Source organism: Acanthamoeba castellanii, assembly GCF_000313135.1.
Source record: "Acanthamoeba castellanii str. Neff unplaced genomic scaffold scf7180000083943, whole genome shotgun sequence".
Taxonomy (NCBI): Eukaryota; Discosea; order Longamoebia; family Acanthamoebidae; genus Acanthamoeba; species Acanthamoeba castellanii.
Window position 1 is genome coordinate 1 of NW_004457623.1, and position 17103 is coordinate 17103.

At 57.3% G+C, this 17103-nt stretch overlaps 9 protein-coding genes across 9 annotated transcripts; 5 read left to right on the forward strand and 4 right to left on the reverse strand.

The window, feature by feature from the left end:
- Nucleotides 1-83: 83 nt before the first annotated feature.
- On the forward strand, nucleotides 84-895 carry ACA1_315740 (uncharacterized protein; the record flags this gene model as incomplete). The annotated part of the gene is made up of 2 exons (XM_004349610.1): nucleotides 84-497; nucleotides 617-895. 2 exons carry the CDS (start codon nucleotides 84-86, stop codon nucleotides 893-895), a joined length of 693 nt encoding a protein of 230 aa, XP_004349660.1.
- A 612-nt stretch (nucleotides 896-1507) lies between these two features.
- On the forward strand, nucleotides 1508-2091 carry ACA1_315750 (uncharacterized protein; the record flags this gene model as incomplete). Its single annotated transcript, XM_004349611.1, has 3 exons — nucleotides 1508-1708; nucleotides 1774-1874; nucleotides 1956-2091. 3 exons carry the CDS (start codon nucleotides 1508-1510, stop codon nucleotides 2089-2091), a joined length of 438 nt encoding a protein of 145 aa, XP_004349661.1.
- A 1480-nt stretch (nucleotides 2092-3571) lies between these two features.
- On the reverse strand, nucleotides 3572-4342 carry ACA1_315760 (ribosomal protein L13, putative; the record flags this gene model as incomplete). The annotated part of the gene is made up of 3 exons (XM_004349612.1): nucleotides 3572-4023; nucleotides 4094-4148; nucleotides 4235-4342. 3 exons carry the CDS (start codon nucleotides 4340-4342, stop codon nucleotides 3572-3574), a joined length of 615 nt encoding a protein of 204 aa, XP_004349662.1.
- A 210-nt stretch (nucleotides 4343-4552) lies between these two features.
- On the forward strand, nucleotides 4553-7040 carry ACA1_315770 (uncharacterized protein; the record flags this gene model as incomplete). Its single annotated transcript, XM_004349613.1, has 11 exons — nucleotides 4553-4583; nucleotides 4754-4906; nucleotides 5043-5116; nucleotides 5221-5290; nucleotides 5388-5442; nucleotides 5575-5653; nucleotides 5785-5864; nucleotides 5947-6041; nucleotides 6151-6220; nucleotides 6316-6692; nucleotides 6820-7040. 11 exons carry the CDS (start codon nucleotides 4553-4555, stop codon nucleotides 7038-7040), a joined length of 1305 nt encoding a protein of 434 aa, XP_004349663.1.
- A 270-nt stretch (nucleotides 7041-7310) lies between these two features.
- Nucleotides 7311-7871, forward strand: ACA1_315780 (uncharacterized protein; the record flags this gene model as incomplete). The annotated part of the gene is made up of 3 exons (XM_004349614.1): nucleotides 7311-7371; nucleotides 7451-7650; nucleotides 7761-7871. The coding sequence occupies 3 exons, from the start codon at nucleotides 7311-7313 to the stop codon at nucleotides 7869-7871; spliced, it is 372 nt and encodes a 123-aa protein (XP_004349664.1).
- A 326-nt stretch (nucleotides 7872-8197) lies between these two features.
- Nucleotides 8198-9098, reverse strand: ACA1_315790 (copper transport accessory protein; the record flags this gene model as incomplete). The annotated part of the gene is made up of 6 exons (XM_004349615.1): nucleotides 8198-8257; nucleotides 8327-8431; nucleotides 8498-8548; nucleotides 8619-8714; nucleotides 8779-8870; nucleotides 8951-9098. 6 exons carry the CDS (start codon nucleotides 9096-9098, stop codon nucleotides 8198-8200), a joined length of 552 nt encoding a protein of 183 aa, XP_004349665.1.
- A 549-nt stretch (nucleotides 9099-9647) lies between these two features.
- Nucleotides 9648-12156, reverse strand: ACA1_315800 (threonine-tRNA ligase; the record flags this gene model as incomplete). Its single annotated transcript, XM_004349616.1, has 5 exons — nucleotides 9648-9941; nucleotides 10032-10285; nucleotides 10390-10628; nucleotides 10735-11890; nucleotides 11982-12156. 5 exons carry the CDS (start codon nucleotides 12154-12156, stop codon nucleotides 9648-9650), a joined length of 2118 nt encoding a protein of 705 aa, XP_004349666.1.
- Nucleotides 12157-12342: 186 nt separating this feature from the next.
- On the reverse strand, nucleotides 12343-13992 carry ACA1_315810 (uncharacterized protein; the record flags this gene model as incomplete). The annotated part of the gene is made up of 9 exons (XM_004349617.1): nucleotides 12343-12501; nucleotides 12650-12784; nucleotides 12878-12956; nucleotides 13041-13161; nucleotides 13225-13287; nucleotides 13364-13421; nucleotides 13535-13582; nucleotides 13655-13794; nucleotides 13929-13992. The coding sequence occupies 9 exons, from the start codon at nucleotides 13990-13992 to the stop codon at nucleotides 12343-12345; spliced, it is 867 nt and encodes a 288-aa protein (XP_004349667.1).
- A 145-nt stretch (nucleotides 13993-14137) lies between these two features.
- ACA1_315820 (uncharacterized protein) lies at nucleotides 14138-17069 on the forward strand (the record flags this gene model as incomplete). Its single annotated transcript, XM_004349618.1, has 11 exons — nucleotides 14138-14190; nucleotides 14382-14459; nucleotides 14607-14907; nucleotides 15034-15124; nucleotides 15220-15314; nucleotides 15409-15616; nucleotides 15720-15860; nucleotides 15946-16157; nucleotides 16288-16448; nucleotides 16540-16610; nucleotides 16696-17069. 11 exons carry the CDS (start codon nucleotides 14138-14140, stop codon nucleotides 17067-17069), a joined length of 1785 nt encoding a protein of 594 aa, XP_004349668.1.
- Nucleotides 17070-17103: the final 34 nt, after the last annotated feature.

Here is a 17103-nt window from a genome sequence, read left to right on the forward strand (position 1 = left end):
TGCGCAAGCAGAGATTCGTGCTGTTGAAGAAGAACAGCGAGCTCAAGGAAAAGAACGAAGAGCTCGCGCGCTCCAACGATCACATGAAGAAGAACAACGCCGACCTGCGCAAGCAGAACGAGAGCCTGCGCGACAGGGTCGATGAGCTCGAGAAGTCGGCCACCTCCCGCAGGTCCTCCACCTCCTCCTCCTCCTCCCGGGACAACAAGCCGCCCAGCGTCGATAAGAAAGAAATCAAGACCGAACCGGGGACCACGCCCACGCCGACTGCGACGTCGACGCTTGCAGTAGAACCGCAGGCGCAGGCACAGCAGACGGCGGCCGCCGAGCAGGTGGCGGCGGCGGCGGCCAAGATCGCAGAGTTGGAGAAGGCCACGGGAGATCTGCTGCAGAAGAACCTCGACCTGGTGCGGAAGAACATAGACCTCATCCAGCGGTTCAAGGAGTCGCAGGCCACCAACATGGCCCTCGAGGCCGCCCTCGCCGAAGCCAACAAGGTACGCATGCGCGTGTGTGTGCGGTTCGTGTGTCCTTTATGTGCTGCAGAGTTAATAGGACGTTGTGTGTGTTGTGTGTTGTGTGTTGTGTTGTGTGTTGTGTGTGTTGCTGTTGCAAGACCGTCGAGGACCTGCGACACAGGTGTGATGGCCTCCAAGCGAAGATGAACGAGATGGAGGAGGAGGAGGTGCGTCGCAAGAGTGAGAAGGTGGAGAAGAAGATGAAGAAGTTGGAGCAGCAGCTTGCCGCCGAAAACAACGGACCTTCTGACGCCGCTGCTGCCCAGCCCGCCGTCGCCGCCTTGGCCAGTGGCAACCCTACTACTACTGCCACCACCACCACCGCGATGACACGAACGAACACTGACGGCGCCCCGCAGGCCACCAACGCTCAGTAAGCAGGCCTGCCGCCTACAGCGCAACGAACTAACGAACGAAAGAATGCACAGAACACAAAGAGAAAAGGAGAAAGAACGAACGACGAACGACGAACGAAGAACGAAGAAGGAAACGAACGACAAAACATGCCAAACAAGATAACGAACGAAGCGACAACACCTCGCGGATCAACAGCAAAAGCCAACTCCACACCTACGCCACTCTGAAGACTGCCACGCATCGTCAACGTCTTCTCTCCAAGTTATCTTCCGTCACGTGAAGAAGAAGAAGAAGAAGACGCACCGACGAAGCTTCATCACTCCTACCGCTCAACCATCGAAGACGAAGCAGACCAAAAATGAAAAAGACGAAGAAGCCACCAACGCGTGGTGGAAAGCGTTGCAACGCGGCCCTCTGATACCCTTCGTTGTGCGGCGGAGGCGAAAGTGAGAGTAGAACGGAGGAGAGGTGAAGTACTGCAGCACCCGAGGCTTGTGCTGCCCCCAAACAACACGATACAAAACGCGTTTTGCTTCCACGTCATCTCATCGCCACCCTGAAGGGTGTGTCACGGCCAATGCGCTGCCGGGAGTCATCTGTCGTTTTCCAATTGTGGCTGCGGCATGGCTGGAATGCACCCAATCCCTGACCATCTCCCAAGAGGCGCAGCGGATTGGTGGTCGCCAAAGCGTTACCAGTACTGGCTTCCAGCTTTTTCTTCTTCCAACTCGCCCCACAACTTCACACGCACCACCTCGCCCACTACCTCCCCAGCTGCCCCCCTACTACTACCTTCAGACATGCAAGCCATTCGTCGCACCTACAACGAAAACGTACCCTGCCCTCGTTCAACTAGTGGCGCTACACGTCGGTTCTTACGGTTCTTCTTTCTTTACAGACCAAGGCGGTGTGGTTGACCCTCTTCCCTGTGGTCGGTGGCGGTTGCTTGTGGGCCGCCTACATCGGCTTTCGTACCTTTGCCACCCACAACGACGTCGTGTACGTTCTTCTTTGTTACAATGGCCCAGCCGAAGGTGCCTTTTTATTTACGCCGCTTATTCGCCACACCCACCTCAACAGGCTGAAGGCGAGGGGCAACGAACCCTACCTGATGCGGGACAGCCCCAAGCTTTTGTCGAGGGACGCCGCCATCACTCTGGCCGACAAGTGGAGCAACGAGATGGGTGGCGATGACCAATTCCAGAAGCCCAAGTGAAGCCCAAGCCGACGCAGACGCCAATAATGTGAATAAACGTTGTACAAACTTCGTCTCTGGTGACGTGGCATGCCACTCTACTGTGGAAGCTTCCAACTGGGTTGGCAAGACGGAGCAGGGCTGATAAATATTTTAGTGTCTCCTTCAGAATGCCCGTAGAGCTTGTGCCTCTGGGTAGCTGTCAGCGCGCAGACAACGTGGCCGAGTGGTTAAGGCGGTAGACTCGAAATCTACTGGGGTCTCCCCGCGCAGGTTCAAATCCTGCCGTTGTCGACCACTTCCTTTTGATGTTTGCCTCCCTCCTCTGCAGGCCTGCAGACAGAGCTCATGACCCTTTGCCTATGTGATGCCCCATGTTGGGACCCTCAGTGATAATGAGGAGGATGGCTAGCAGGGTGAGGAGGTGAAAGCTGCATAGGCCCCTATCAGCCTTTTGCATAGGCTTGGTGACACCCTCAAACAACTTTGACTGGCCCAGCTCCCAAACCCCCTACTCCATCTGTACTGTTCTCTTCTCCTCTGTGGTGAATTTCTTGCCCCCACACAAGATCAGTGCCAGCCTGTCTTCTAACAACCAGTTCACCTAAGCAACTGTTCTTTAATGAACCAAGGTGTTGGGTGTAGACTGCACAGTGCCAGAGAAGCTCAATGCCCTCCTCCCTGGTGGCTGCATCTTCTAATGAGAATGAAAGAGTGATGACAAGGTGCACTGTACTTTCTGCATCTGCTTGTAATCTCATTGCATCACTACATCCACCATGACCAAGCCCAGAAATTTCATCCATCTACCAAAACCAAATGCCTTAATAAAAGGTGGCATAGTTGCCAGCCCCAAGATTTGCACACTGTCACCCCAGGTTTTTCAGGAAACAACAATAGTACTTTCCCAATGATAAGATGGTGTCTATTGAATGTAATTGGTGCTGCCCATAATACTTGCAGCCTTCTGCTCTTTCACTTCACCTGTTTCCAAGGACACCAAGGCACAATTGGAATGCTATTGGGCTTCTGCACCAATCAATAGCCATAAAATCAAATGGAGAGATAAAACAAGCCAATTGGCCTGGAAGAGAAGAGCCACAACAGCTACCAAGGATTGGGCATTTTGATTTCTGCAGGCCTGCAGAGGAGGGAGGCAAACACCAAAAGGAAGTGGTCGACAACGGCAGGATTTGAACCTGCGCGGGGAGACCCCAGTAGATTTCGAGTCTACCGCCTTAACCACTCGGCCACGTTGTCTGCGCGCTGACTGTGATCCACCGTACAAGCTCGACGGGCATTCTTGAAGCGTTGGAACGAGTTTGTGCTCTGCAACTTGTGTGAGCGGAACTCACCTTCATCAACAGATCCTCGTTAAAAAAAATAAATCAATTTTAAAGAGGCTAATGCGCAGCAATGCGCAAATGGGTGAGCAAGAGGGCATCATGTGTATTGGTTTTTGGTTTTAGAGAGTAGCAGCAGAACACACCTGACGGATCGTCTAGTAGCCGTAGGCAGTGAGGGTCTCGAGGACGGGCTTGAGCTGCTCGGTACGGTTGGCCAGAGCCTTGGTCTGGAGGCGGGCAAGGGCCTTCTTCCTCTCGTAGTAGGCGGCGGACCTCACCTTCCTCTTCTCCTCGAGCTTCTTCACGGTGGCGGCGTGCTTCCAGCCGACCTCCTCGGAGAGACGGCCAATCACGGTGTAGGCGCGGCCGGGCTTGAGGCGGAGCACGCGGAGGGCAGCGGGGCACACCATCCTCTTCATCTTGTCGTAGGGAGGGGGCACACCCTCGAAGACCTTCAGGCGACCAAGGGCCTCAGCACCGCGGGCGGTCTTGTGAGCAACCATGCCCCTGACGGTCCTCCAGAAGATCTTGGACGGGGCTCGGTAGTGGTAGGGACCATGGGTGGGCCTGACGTTCGAGCACTTCTTCAGGAACGAAAGGTACTTCACTGCACGACCCGAATGCAAGATCAATTAGTACCCTGTGTAGCAAAATGGGGGCAAATGGGAAATGCGTACGCTTGTTGCGGAAGAACGAGCCGGAGACGTTGATCTCCTCGCAACGGACCACAACCTGTGCAGGTGGAAGGTCAATCATTTGATCGTTCCTTCGGCTCCAAATCAAGCATTGAAATGCGAGGGGGGTGGATGTCCACGTACGAGGCGCTGGCCGTTGAGGATCTGCTTGGCGACGATGGAAGCCAGACGACCGAGAAGGTGGCCGCGACCATCGATGACGAGGTGGTGGTAGTGCTTGTGATCCGACATGACGGTACCTCAGGGAGAAGGGGAAGAGGACGATACGACCGGCGTCGGAGACCTCTTGCTGGGGGATGGAGAGAAAGAAAGAAGGAAAAAAAGGCCCCATTTTTCCACACTTGTATTTTTCCGGCTTTGGAGCTGTCCGCGCCCGGATTTATCCCAGATCGGAGCGGTGGCAGAGATTGAGACTCCATCGCAGAGATTGAGACTCTGGAAATGGACCCGCTGCAAGGGAGAGGCGGCGCTGGTGTGAGCTCACGGCAGCCACAAATGGAAGAGATCCAATATTTTCGACTACCATCTGGTGTGGCTCCACCCTTCTTGATGATAATTCTGCTGCTTTATTTATTATCTTTTGATTTATTTGTAATTCGAGTATAAATCCAAACAAATACTAAAAGGTCACACTGATATCAGCCACCAACATTTTCGGGCTCGCCACGTTCGAGCACGCCGGCAAGTTGAAGATTCTGGTCGCTACCCGGTTGGAGCTCTACATTGTCGAAGCCGTCGAAGCATACGGCGGGGTCAAGTTCCGGTCATTCCCCTTCCCCACGCCTCACAACAACCGTGCGTGCCTCCCCATCCACTCCGCTCTCCTTCTTCTCCTTCTCCTTCTTCTACTTCGCCTTTTGCTCAACCACCTTCTTGTTGCGCTGGTGATGCTCGTCGTGTCGTGTTGTGTTCTGTTCTCCTCTCCCGCCAGAGATCCTCGCCATCGACTCGTTCACCCGTGGCCCGCAGAAGGCGCCCACTATCACCATCGTCGTCGCCTCTCCCGTACGTAGCGACGCCGTAACGACTGAGCGCGCACACATCAACCATTCTTCGCACTACTCACACTTCTCTTGAACGTTTTCCTCTCTCTGCCCGGCCTCGTGCAGGAGGGCAAGGCGCTGCTCATCGCCTACGGTCTCAGCTCGACCGCGTCGGTGCCCCTGATCACCCTCTCCAGTAACGTCCCCTCCCGCTCCCCAATCCAGCACCTTTCTACACGCGCGCGAGTGAGTGAAGCGCTCGCAATTGATTGTTCCCATTCGCTTTCCCGCAGACGACAGCTGCGCCATTCCGCTCGACTTTATGCCGCTCTCCCTTTCGCACACCACGTACGCACTCGCGCTCTTCTGGCCTGCTGCTGCAGCAGCTGCTGCTGCTCTCATTGTCGTTGTTATGATCGTCATCGCTGCCCGGCTTGGCTTTGGTTTGTTTGTCAAATTCAACTTTGCGTTTACGTCCAGGCTGTACGATGAGCAGGGTGATGACCAGGAGGTCGTCCTGGTCTCGGGCTACGACAACAAAATGCACCTCTTCCAACAGGTGAGCCCCCCCCCCAACCACATATTACCTCCCACCGCCCTGGCATGAACTGCGCGGGTCGTCACTTCACGCGTGGCTCGGCGAGCTTACTTCATGACCGATCGGTCGATCGATCGAGCGACCGCGAACAGACGTCAGAACCGGGCGCCTTGACGGAATGCGAGCCGAGCCTGCGTGACTCGGTGCTGCCTGAGTTTGCAGAGCCGCCCGGGTACAGATAGACCCCCGGCAACGGCTTGCGCAGAGAGCCTAACACGCGTCGCTTTGTGTCGTGCGTCGTGTGTGTCGTGTAGGCCACCACTGTGTGTGGACATCTGGCAGGCGCCCGGCATCCGCGTGACGGCGTACGGCTGCCACAGTGGCCAGGTGTGTCTCTCCATAACCAACGGTGCGTTAGCAGCCCTCCCCACCACATCGCAACGCCACGTCGCCCCATATTTATTTATATTTATATTTATTTATTATAGCCTTGACATTTTATAAATGTGTTATCATAGAGGCGGGCACCACGCACGAGGAGGCCGTGTTGGAGGGTCCGATCAGTAGCGTCAAGATATTCAGCCCGCGGTAATGCCCTCTCTGTTATTTATTTATTTTATTTATCTATTATAAATATTCATAGTACTAATATTTATTTATCTCTATTTTGCCGGCATGTGCAGGTCGTCGAGGCAGTGCCGCAGCATCGGCGCCGACGAGGAGTGCATGCACCCCGAGGTGCTGAAGCTGCACAAGAACATGGAGCAGGCCTCCTCCGAGCACCCGCCACCATCATCTCCCGCTTCGTCGTCGTCTTCTTCTTCATCTACGGCCTCCTCCTTCACCCTCTCCACGTCGGATTCGTTCACTCTTCCTTCCGACGCCGGAGGTGATCCGGCCGCTTCTTCTCCCGCTTCTGCTTCGTCGTCGTCGTCGTCTTCTTCTTCTTCACAGCCCTCGTTCTCCTTCTCCTCCTCCGCTCCCCCTCTCGACGACGTGCACCTGGTCGTCGGCGGGGCCTCAGGCTACGCCATCGTCTACCACTCCATCATCAAAAACGGTTTAACCCCTTTTCTCAATCGCACACGCACACGCGCGGCCGCACGCACTCTGGGCTGATTGTGTGTGTCGTGTGTGTGTGTGTGTGTATGTGTCGTGTGTGTCGTGTGTGTCGTGTGTGTCAACAGGGCTCAACCAGCCGCTGCAGCTGGAGCAGTCGGAGGCGTTCGATTCGGTGCTGTCGTGCGAGGTGACGGACATCGACTGGGACGGGTGCCTCGAGATCCTGATCACCACCTTCTCCCAGGAGCTCCTCGTCTACAAGCTCACCCCGCCCCCCTCCTCGCCACCACCCCAGTACGCCCCGTCCCTCTCCCAATCGTATGATTCTCCTCGTATCGACGATTGATTGTGATCGGTCGGGTGGTTGTTGCGTGTCAACCATTATTTCGCGTCCAGGGCGCGGAAGACGGGGCGGAGCCTGTCGCATTTCCTGTCGACCGAGTCGCGAGCCCGATCCCTCTCGCAGCGATTGCAGATGCAGTTGAGTGGCGGCGGCGGCGGCGGTGGGGGGAGCGGCATGCTGGGGAAGCGCAACCTGTCGCACCCCAACCTGAGCAGCTCCGACCCGTCGCTCTCCACCATCGACGAAGAGACGGCGTCGTCGTCGTCAGCGGCGATGGCCGATATGATGACCAGCACGCCCACATCCCGATCACTTACCTTCAGCTCCTTTGAGAGTACGCACCACAACACACGCACCGCACACACGACACGACACGTGCATACAGAGCTCTGGCTTATTTACCAAACGGGCAGCGACACCCGAAGCTGTGGAGCCGCTGGAGGACGACGACGAGGAAGAGGAGGAGGAGGAGCGGCAGCGAGGCCCCGAGTACAGGCTGGCGTGGCGGCACAGCTATCCGGAGCCGATCTTCTGCGTGCGGGCGGTCGACGTGACCAACGACGGCATCAACGAGATTGTGGTGTCTTCCCTCCACGGCCTACACATATCCCAGGTTCGCCATCAACAATCCTCTTGGCCGCACACGCACCACCGCACACGCACGCGCCCACTGGCAGGTTGTTCAACTGCTGAAGCGTGGTGGGTGGTGTTGGGTGTTTCCAGTTGGACTGGAACAAGGGGCGGATCGACGTGGTGCAGCGATTGGACCTCCTGAAGCAAATCAGGCTCCTCGAGCGCGACCTTGCACGTCTCAGCCCCCAACCGGACGAGTGATACCCTCCCCCCCAATCCTCCTCTCAGGCCATAAAGAAAGCAATCGAAATTGACCAGCTCCGCCCGGGAGTGTGTTCAAAGGTCACCGACCCTTGAACACACTCGAGCTGCACTAAAACAAGCAAAAGATAGGGCGCCGCCCGGAATCGAACCGGGGCCTCTCGCACCCTAAGCGAGAATTTTACCACTTAACTACGGCGCCTACACACACATCCGTGAATCACTGACATCATTGACTGGCCACAATCTTAACGGTTGCGGCAAGCACATGGCTTCAATCCTGTTTATTGCATCCTAATGCTCAACACCTGAAACGCGGGTCTGCGTCACCACCGGAAAAGCTGGGTAAGGAAGAGCGACTGGTAGTACATGTCCGCCATGCGCGCCTGCAGGTGTGGAGACCAGATCAGTGATCACAGGCTAAATAGGAAAGCCCACAAAAGTAAGTCCGGTACCGCAGCACTGCCTCCAGGGTTGGCTGACGATGGACAGAGTGACCAGCTCGGCAGAGCAGCACACATCTCCTTCCACGCCTTGCAGCCGCTCATCTCAGGCATTGACTGAGTGAAGAGTGTTAGCATTGCAATTCAGTCACTGTTGATATTAGAGCTGGCAGGGGGTGGTACCAGACAGAGGTCGCTGTAGACCAGGAGCAGGTCACACTGCAACAGGGAACCCTGATTGGTCGCCAAAACATGTGAGCCATTTGGAAAAGACAGGAACTGAATCAAGAAGGAGAGGCTCAACCTGCTTCTGGCAGCGGTCGCAGTCGGCCATAGTCATTTCGCCACACATCTGCTCAATCAGGTCCGACGTGGCCATGGTCGAAGGCAAGGGCAAGGCCTGTCATTGGGGTAGAGCTCGGTGGTCAGCGTGCGCCGGCACCATGAACGAGAAGGAGGAGAACCTTGGACTGGCACTGCTGGACAACTGACTCGTTGGAGCACATTGAGGAGTAGTTGGCACAACCGGCCATGTTGGGCATGTCCACGCAGAGATCTAGTGTTACACCACCACTCAAATTATCAACTCAGCTCATCTTCGCCCACAAACTTCCGGAGCAGATTTGGGTTGGAAACCTTTCAAGATGGAGAACTCCTTGCAGTAGGGGCTGGCTCCGACCTTCTTGGCTTCATCAGCGCAGACCCGCTGGACTGTACAGCCGGGCATGGTGGGCATCTCGTCGCACAGATGTTTGATGCCCTCCTGCACCATCGCCGACGGCATCGTGTAGTTGGCGCAAGTGGCGTTGGACGGAGTCTGAACACAGCCATCATCGCCCACGGTTCGTGTAGCGCCAGTGGCCGCGTACAAGATGGCCACCAACGCGAGTACAACCACTACAACACTCCTGTTCCACTTCATCTTTCAGCTGCGTGCTTGCTGCGCCTCGTTGGGTCGCGTGATGCTGGCGGTGGCGATGTAGAATGAAGAGAGAGCTCTCGACGCTTCCCGACCATCGGGGACCCCTGGCGGGAAGCTTGCTCGGAGGGTTAGGCCTGGGCTGTTGCTCCTCTTCTTCCTCGAAAACAGCCAACGTCCGTCCGCTCCGTCCTCCCTCCCCTGTTCATCGCCACAACAGTTACCGCCGCCCTAAGTCCGACGGTGTGCCGACCAGCTCCGAGGCGGCCCCCGCCGACAGACGCGTTTTTGGTAAGTTACCCCAAACGCAAGAAGATGTGGTGATGCTGATGATATTGGTGAGCTCTCTTTAGGCACAAACATCGTGTAGTCGGCGTCGTGATCGGTTCTTTTTCGACGATGATGAAGAGGGGCTTACTCGTGCTTGGCGACGTGGGCGTTGAGCTTCTCGATGAGGTCGTTGAGCGGGATGGTACCGTGCCTGACGTTGTCTCTCGTCCTCACGTTGACAGTCTCGGTCTCGATCTCCTCCTTGCCGCACACGAGGATGTAGTTGTACTGCGCCAGCTGCGACTCGCGGATCTTCTTGTCGAGCTTCTTGTCCGACAGGTCGCTGTCCACGTAGAAGCCGGCATCGTGCAGGCGCTGCCTCACCTTCTCCACATACTCGTTCTGGGCCGCATCGCTCACGACGGGGATCACAACCACCTGCGTGGCCCCACAAACAACGCCGCAAACAATGCAGGGTCAGACTCTGATGAGAGTAATACTGAGAAGCGCGCGTTCACAGCAGTGTACCTGTCGGGGCGACAGCCAGAAGGGCCACTTGCCGGCGGTGTGCTCGAGCAGGATGGCCATCATCCTCTCCACGGAGCCGAGGATGGCGCGGTGGATGATCACGGGGCGGGTGAGCTCTCCCTCCTTCTCACCGGACATGAAGTCCAGCTCGAAGCGGATCGGGAGCTGGAAGTCCAGCTGGATGGTGGCGCACTGGTGCTTCCTCCTGAGGGCGTCCTGGATCTTGATGTCGATCTTGGGGCCGTAGAAGGCACCTGGCAATGGTGGTTGCACGACGCGTTGAGCGGGAAAGGGTCAGCTTCGATGGAACTGAAGGGCTTCGAGATTAGAATCATCATCAACAACAACAACAACATACCATCGCCGGGGTTGAGCTTCCAGGGCCTGCCGAACTTGTCGAGCACGATCTTGAGCTGGTTCTCGGCGTTGTCCCAGGTGGTGATCTCGCCGAGGAAGTTGTCCGGGCGCGTGGACAGCTCGAGCGAGAACTCGAAGCCGAAGATGCCGTACACGTGCTGCAGGAACTCGAGGCACGAGAACACCTCCTGTTCGATCTGGTTGGCCGCGCAGAAGATGTGGGCATCGTCCTGCTGGAACCTGTCGTGCGCGAGGTCGGTTCACACATCACCGACAAGTAATTAGAGCCAGGCCCAAGGCAAGAAAAGGAGAGCACTGCTGCGGCAGGGGTAGGCGAGTAGAGTACCTGCGCACACGGGTGAGACCCGTGAGGGCACCGGAGAGCTCGTTACGGTGGAGGACACCAAAGTCGGCGAAGCGGAGGGGCAGCTCGCGGTAGGACCTGGTCCTGTGCTTGAACATGAGGCAGTGGCCCGGGCAGTTCATGGGCTTCATGGCGAACTGGCGACCCTCGCACTCGAAGGCGAACATGTTGTCCTTGTAGTTTTGCCAGTGGCCGGAGGTGAGCCAGAGGTCGGCGTTGTAGACGTTGGGCGTGATGACCTCCTCGAAGCCGCGCTTGCGGTACTCGCTGCGGATGAAATCGATGAGGCGGTTGTACACGCGAGCGCCGTGGGGCAGCCAGAAGCACGAGCCGGGGCTGAGCGGGTGGAAGAAGAAGAGCTCCTGCGCCTTGCCCAGGTTCTGGTGGTTGCGCTTCTCGGCCTCGATGAGGTCGTTCTTGTAGCGATCGAGGTCCTCCTTGTTGCGGAAGGCGATACCGTACACGCGCTGGAGGCTGTCGTTGTCCTTGTTGGCTTGCCAGTAGGAGGACGAGTTGTCCATGACCTCGAGCAGCTTCACGAAGCCGGTGTTGGGCACGTGGGGGCCTCGGCACGGGTCGATGAGGTTGCCGCAGCGGTAGACGGTGCAGCTGCCGCCCTCGGGCACCTTGTCCCTCAGCATCTGCGACTTGTAGGGGTTGTGCTTGAACAGCTCCAGGGCAGTCTCCTTGGGCACCGTGAGCCGATCAAACTGCTGCTTCTCGCGGATGATCTGCGCGATGATTCGGTTGAGCTCCTTGAAATCGTCCTTCGAGACCTTGAGCTCGTCGTCGGGCATGCGGCCCTCGTAGAAGAAGTGGTACTTGTCGCCTTCCTTGGCGGGCGGACCCACGCACAGCTTGATGCCGTACTTGCGCTCGAGGGCCTGACCAAGAATGTGGGCACTCGAATGCCAGAAGACGTGTCGGCCCTCCTCGCTATCGACGTTGAGAAGCTCGAGGGTTCCGTCCTGCTCCAGCGGGCGCCAGGCATCGACCAGCTGGCCGTTGACCTTGGCGGCGACGGTCTCATCGCGCAGCTTCTTCGAGATGCTGGCGGCGATGTCAAGGGGCGTGGTCTTGCCGGCCACGGCGTCGACGATGCGGGCGTCGGGAAGAGTAATCTTGATGGGCTTTCCCTCTGTTTCACATCACGAGCAAGGAGGATGCAAGATTAAGTAAAAATTGCGTAGAAAAACAGAATAGGACTTGAATTGGGCAGGTGAAGGCACCTTCTTGCGCGCTCTGCTTCTTCAATTCATCCCAAATGGCAATGCGATGCTTGATCCATTCGGGCTCTTCGACCTTGGGGGCTGGGGCCTTCTTCTCCTTCTTGTTGCCTCCCTTCGCGGGCTGCTGCTTCTGCTCCGCAGGGGCAGAGGGGACCTGTTCGACTTGGCCTTCCATGATGACGCTGCTGTGGTTGTCTATCGGAACAGGAGACTCGACTCACGTGAAGATGGATGAATTGAATCGCTGCGGCGAGGGCAAAAGAAGAAAAGCCAAGCGAAACGTAAATGCAAAGAATTGGAACCAAGAAAATAACCGGAATGCAAAGCTGTTGTTGTTGCACTGTCGTCAGGACATGTGGTGTCAGGCCTGTTGTTGTTCCTTCTTTGACGCCGTGGCGGTGGCCGAAACCCAATTCGTGTCCTCCGAGATGGTGGGCGGAGGGGTGAATTCCTTCTTGGTGAGCCACATCAGCTTGATCTTGGGATGCTGATAGTAGCCATCGTGCTGGCTCAGCGGGATCTATCGTGTCACGATAGAACACACAGACACACAGACACAGACACACACACACACACACACACACACACGAATGCCAATCAGCAGCTGACACGCAGTTGCAACGGATCCGCGGGAGTACGTTGTTGATGTGCGAGTGGGGGATGCATACGCTCTCGGTGTCAAAGTACTGGTTCACGTGGACGTAGAATGCGTGGGCCGATTCTGGATTGTGCTGCTCGTACCCGACCAGTATCTTCGTCTTCTCATCTGCCAGTTGGTGCATCGTCTTCAGGAGAGTGACCACCTGGAGGTGTGCCGTTGGTGAACATAAAGCGCGTTATGTTAACGGACTCGTATGACATGACCCTCACGCCACTTCAACGATGAAAGGTTGCACCTGCTTCTCCTTGTAGATACAATCAGCTGCGATGATAAAGTCAAAATGCGGCAGCCCCTCCATGTCCGCTTCTCTACCCCTGCGAACGATCGTGGTCCATGATGATGTCAGTTCAACTAAATACGCATGTGAGCGAAACACATACACATATGACGCCACTTACCAATACAATGTTCTACACTCGACCGAACCACCACCCTCTTCGATGAGCTTGCGGTTGAGCTCCGAGTTTCTCTTGGTGAACACCAGGATCCACTCCACGTCGGTCGCAGTCACTTGTGCTCCTGCCATACATCAGTACTGCGTTAATTCGACCCTGCGCCTACATTCGTGAAAGCACCACATACCCAGCATGCCGGCGGCAATGCTGACCGGAGCGCAACCGCTGCCCAGCTCCAGGACTTTCATCCCTGTGGAAAAGAGCAGATCCGTGAGCCGGTGGACTCAATGCGCGCGCATAGTGGGCGGGGCTCGACGATGGCGCACCACGACCGAATCGGCCTTGGTTGTGCAGCTTCTCCAGGTACTTCATCATCACCAAACTCTGCACCGAACGCACGTAAATACTCGTGTGCTCAGCGCGCCGGCACACCGCACACACCGCACACGACACACACTGCACACACAACACACACACACACACGGTGGGCGGCGTACGGAATCCCACACGGTGAGCCCCACGGTGTCAAGCTCGTTGGCCACATCCTGCAGCGCCGGAGGGGGAGAGTCAGGCTGTAAGCCAGTGAGGGGAGGGGAGAGAGCGTATGTGTGCCTCACCTGGTTGATGACCATCCGCTTGCCGTTGATCTCGAAGTAGAAGTCGTCCTCGTAGCGCTCCTTGTCCGACAGCTTGTTGCGTCGCCAGGTGAGCGCCTTGGGGCTTTCAATCGTTGGCTCTTCTGGTGCCACATCTTCGCCTGCACAGCGAAAGGCCAGAAGTAAGGCAAATGCAAATCTCACAAACATCTCCAACGCATCAAAAAAAACCAAATGTAAAAGGAGGAAGAGAACAAATCCGAACTCCTCGATTTACGGCGACCTCAACCTGTACCCGACGCTTCCAGGGTGGTTTCGTTGAGCTGTTGTGCGAGATCTTCAACTGGTGGCGCGTCCATCTTCCTCTTCACAGTTACGATAAGCAAATAAATGGCCAGAAAAACCAGGATTGGTGGTTGTTTTCCTTTTATTTTCTTCTCTTATTATCTTTTTTGTTTTGTGGTTTGTGTTCATCTTTGCTGCTGTGATCGGGAGGAAGCAGCGATGGAGGAGGTGTGCCGCGTCAATCTGATGCACCATGGTGGGTCAGGCACCACGTGTCACAACCGGATCAGCACGCAGCACATCTGTTCTGAATTCTTCCAATTCCCTGCTTACAGGCACGACACAGCCCCCTCCTCATCCTCATCCACCTTGCCCCTGCTTGCGGCACTTGGCGGCACCCACCAGGTGGGTGGTACCGCTTCAATAGACAATGGTCGCTCACGCTCACTGCGCCCGGCTGCAGATGTGTTGCCTGGTCTGCCGACAACCTCATCGCCTACTCGGCCGCTGACGCCGACCTCCAGGCGCACGACCCCGCGACGTACGTGCACCACCCCGCCCCAACCTCAGCCTCAGCCTGCCTGGCCACGTCACGTGACGTGGTGCAGTGAAGTTGAAGCAGCCTGGCTCATGATCATCATCATCGACTACGCCACACACGTGATGGTGTTGTTGTTGTCGTCTGCAGGCCGACGCCGAGCGGTTCGACGCGGCAGAAGCTGTACATTGCGAGCGCCAACGTGCCCGAGGAGCACGCGACGGTCGTGACGCCGCACAAGTGGGCCATCCGGTTCCTCGAGTGGGCGCCCGCCACGCTCGGCGGCCCGCTCCTGCTCTCGGCCGACCACGAGAAGATCTGCATCTGGGAGATGAAGGACAACGTCACCGAGTGGGGCGAGGACGAGCCGGCGAGCCGCGCCAAGAAGCCCATCAAGATACTCGACTTCGAGGGCACCGTGGGCCTCAAGTGGCTCAATGCCGACCCCAAGGTGAGCAACCACACAGGGCATGCTGCTGTTGTTGGCTTGATCGTTCTTGCCAACGCACATGGCGCTAACCCTCTGTGTGTCGTGTGTGTCGTGTCGTGTCTTGCCGTGCCGTGTCGCGTGCGGTAGTACACTCTCCACACGCCGAGCGCCAACGCACCACCGACATCGTTGGCTGTGCCGCCTCGGAACCTCGATGAGAAATTCCTGGCTGAACGCAGTATGTTCATCCCTCCCCCCAAACCTCACTCCACCGTCAACGCGCGAATGACGGCTCACACACTCAACGCGTGCCCCTCCCCCCCCCGACACCAGGCTCCATCACTCGCAGTTCGTCGCAGGTGCCTCTCGACCGAGCCCTGGCGCCCGCCGGCGTTCCCTGCTTCCTTCATGTCTCTGCCTCAGGCGCAGTACGCCCAAAATCCTCACATTCTTCTTTGCTTTCTTATCACCACCAACACCTTGGGTTGTTGGGTTTTGGTTGTTGTTGGGTGTTGTGGCCAGGTGCACGTGTTCTACAAGAAGATGTTTGATGAGCGCTGGGGCGTGGTCAACCTGCCGGGTCGCCTCCACGCGGCGGATTTCACGATCGCACACGTCGACATCAGCCGTAACGCCGCCGGGACGGTGGTGATCGCGGCAGCGGGCACCTTTAGCCACATCGGGCCGGCCATCTGCCTCTTCGAGCTGGGCATCGACCTCACCAAGGGCTGTACGTCTCTCTTCTTTTCTTGCGGCCTGAACCTGTTAGTCTCACGTGTGTGTGTGTCTGTGGCTGTGTGTGTGTCGTGTGTCGTGTGTGTGTGGCGCTGAAGCGTGCACGTCACGGTTGATCTCGTCGATCCCGCTCAATCCGCTCCTGCGACCGGATGGCGCGGTGTCTCGCCCGTCGGTGCTCACCCACCTGGCCTTCGATCCGGCCTCCCACGGCAAGGCCCTACTCACCGTCTCCTCCGGTATAGGCACCCGCCCCCGTCGACGGTCACTCCCTTGCCTTACAGTTGTGTGTGTTGAATGTTCCGTGTGCGTCGTGTGCGTTAGACATGGCCAAAGGCTCCAAGTCGGTGATGACGCGGTGGGAGTACAAAACGTCGGCCGCGCCGCTCAGCTCGGCGTGGGCCGAAATCTCTGCGTCTCTGGCTTCGTCCACCTCCGCCTCCACCTCGTCTCCCTCCTCTTCTCCCGCGGTGCAGATCGCCACCCCGCCTCCGGCCACGCCCACGTCGTCGACCATCTCGACTAATACCCTCCCTGTACTGCCCTCCCCCTCCTCTCTCTTCTCCTTGTGCGCAGCCTTGCAGCTGTCGCTCACGTCCACATGCGTGTCGTGCCTATCGTGTTACCGTGTGTGTCGTGTGTCGTGTGGCTCGTCGACAACAAAAGACCTACACCGGGTGGCAGTTCACGGAGGTGGTGGCCGACGCCGCGGGTGGCGAGGTGGAGAGCGACGATGAGCCGTCGGGTTCGTTCGTGACGGCCCTCCACCACGCCTCCGGCCTCGTCTTCGTGGGCTACCTCAACGGCCTCCTCGAAATACGGGACAGGTTCGCCGCTACGTTCTCTATTTTATTTATTTATTTTATTACTTTTTATACCTCTTGAGGGTATGTCTACTCACCTTCAGCACAATACCAGTGCTACGCTGCAGGTGCTACATTCCATGCCTCAGACGAGCACACTCGACTCTGTTTCCTCTCCCTCGCCTCGTACGTACCCCTCTCAGTCATTTATTTATTTTAATCGCACTCTTCTACTACGCGCTACTCACACACGACATCGCCCCACCATCAGGAAAGCGCACGAAGCTGGTTCATGAGACAGCGGCGGGCCAGGAGAAGGTGAGGAGCGGGGAGGAGCTGCTCAAGCACGCGGCGCGCGCCCTTTCCAAGTCGCTCGACCACCACCCACTGGTGCGTACCTCGAGCCGGGAGAACGCTGCTGCGATGGACCTCGAGGCCAAGAAGAACAGCGAGTCCGCCGCCACCGCCGGCCACCCGGAGATCCCCATGGCCTTCTGCCTCTCGCCCAACAGCACATGCGTGGCCATGGTCAACTCTGCCGGCGCCCTGGGCATCTACCACCTGGGTCCCCTGCCGCTCCACCACCTCGAGCGAGACCAAGAAGGTGCGTCCTACGTTCTAGACTCCCGATCTTTCCTCCAATGAGACGAAGAGCTGACGTGGCAACACGTGTTGTATG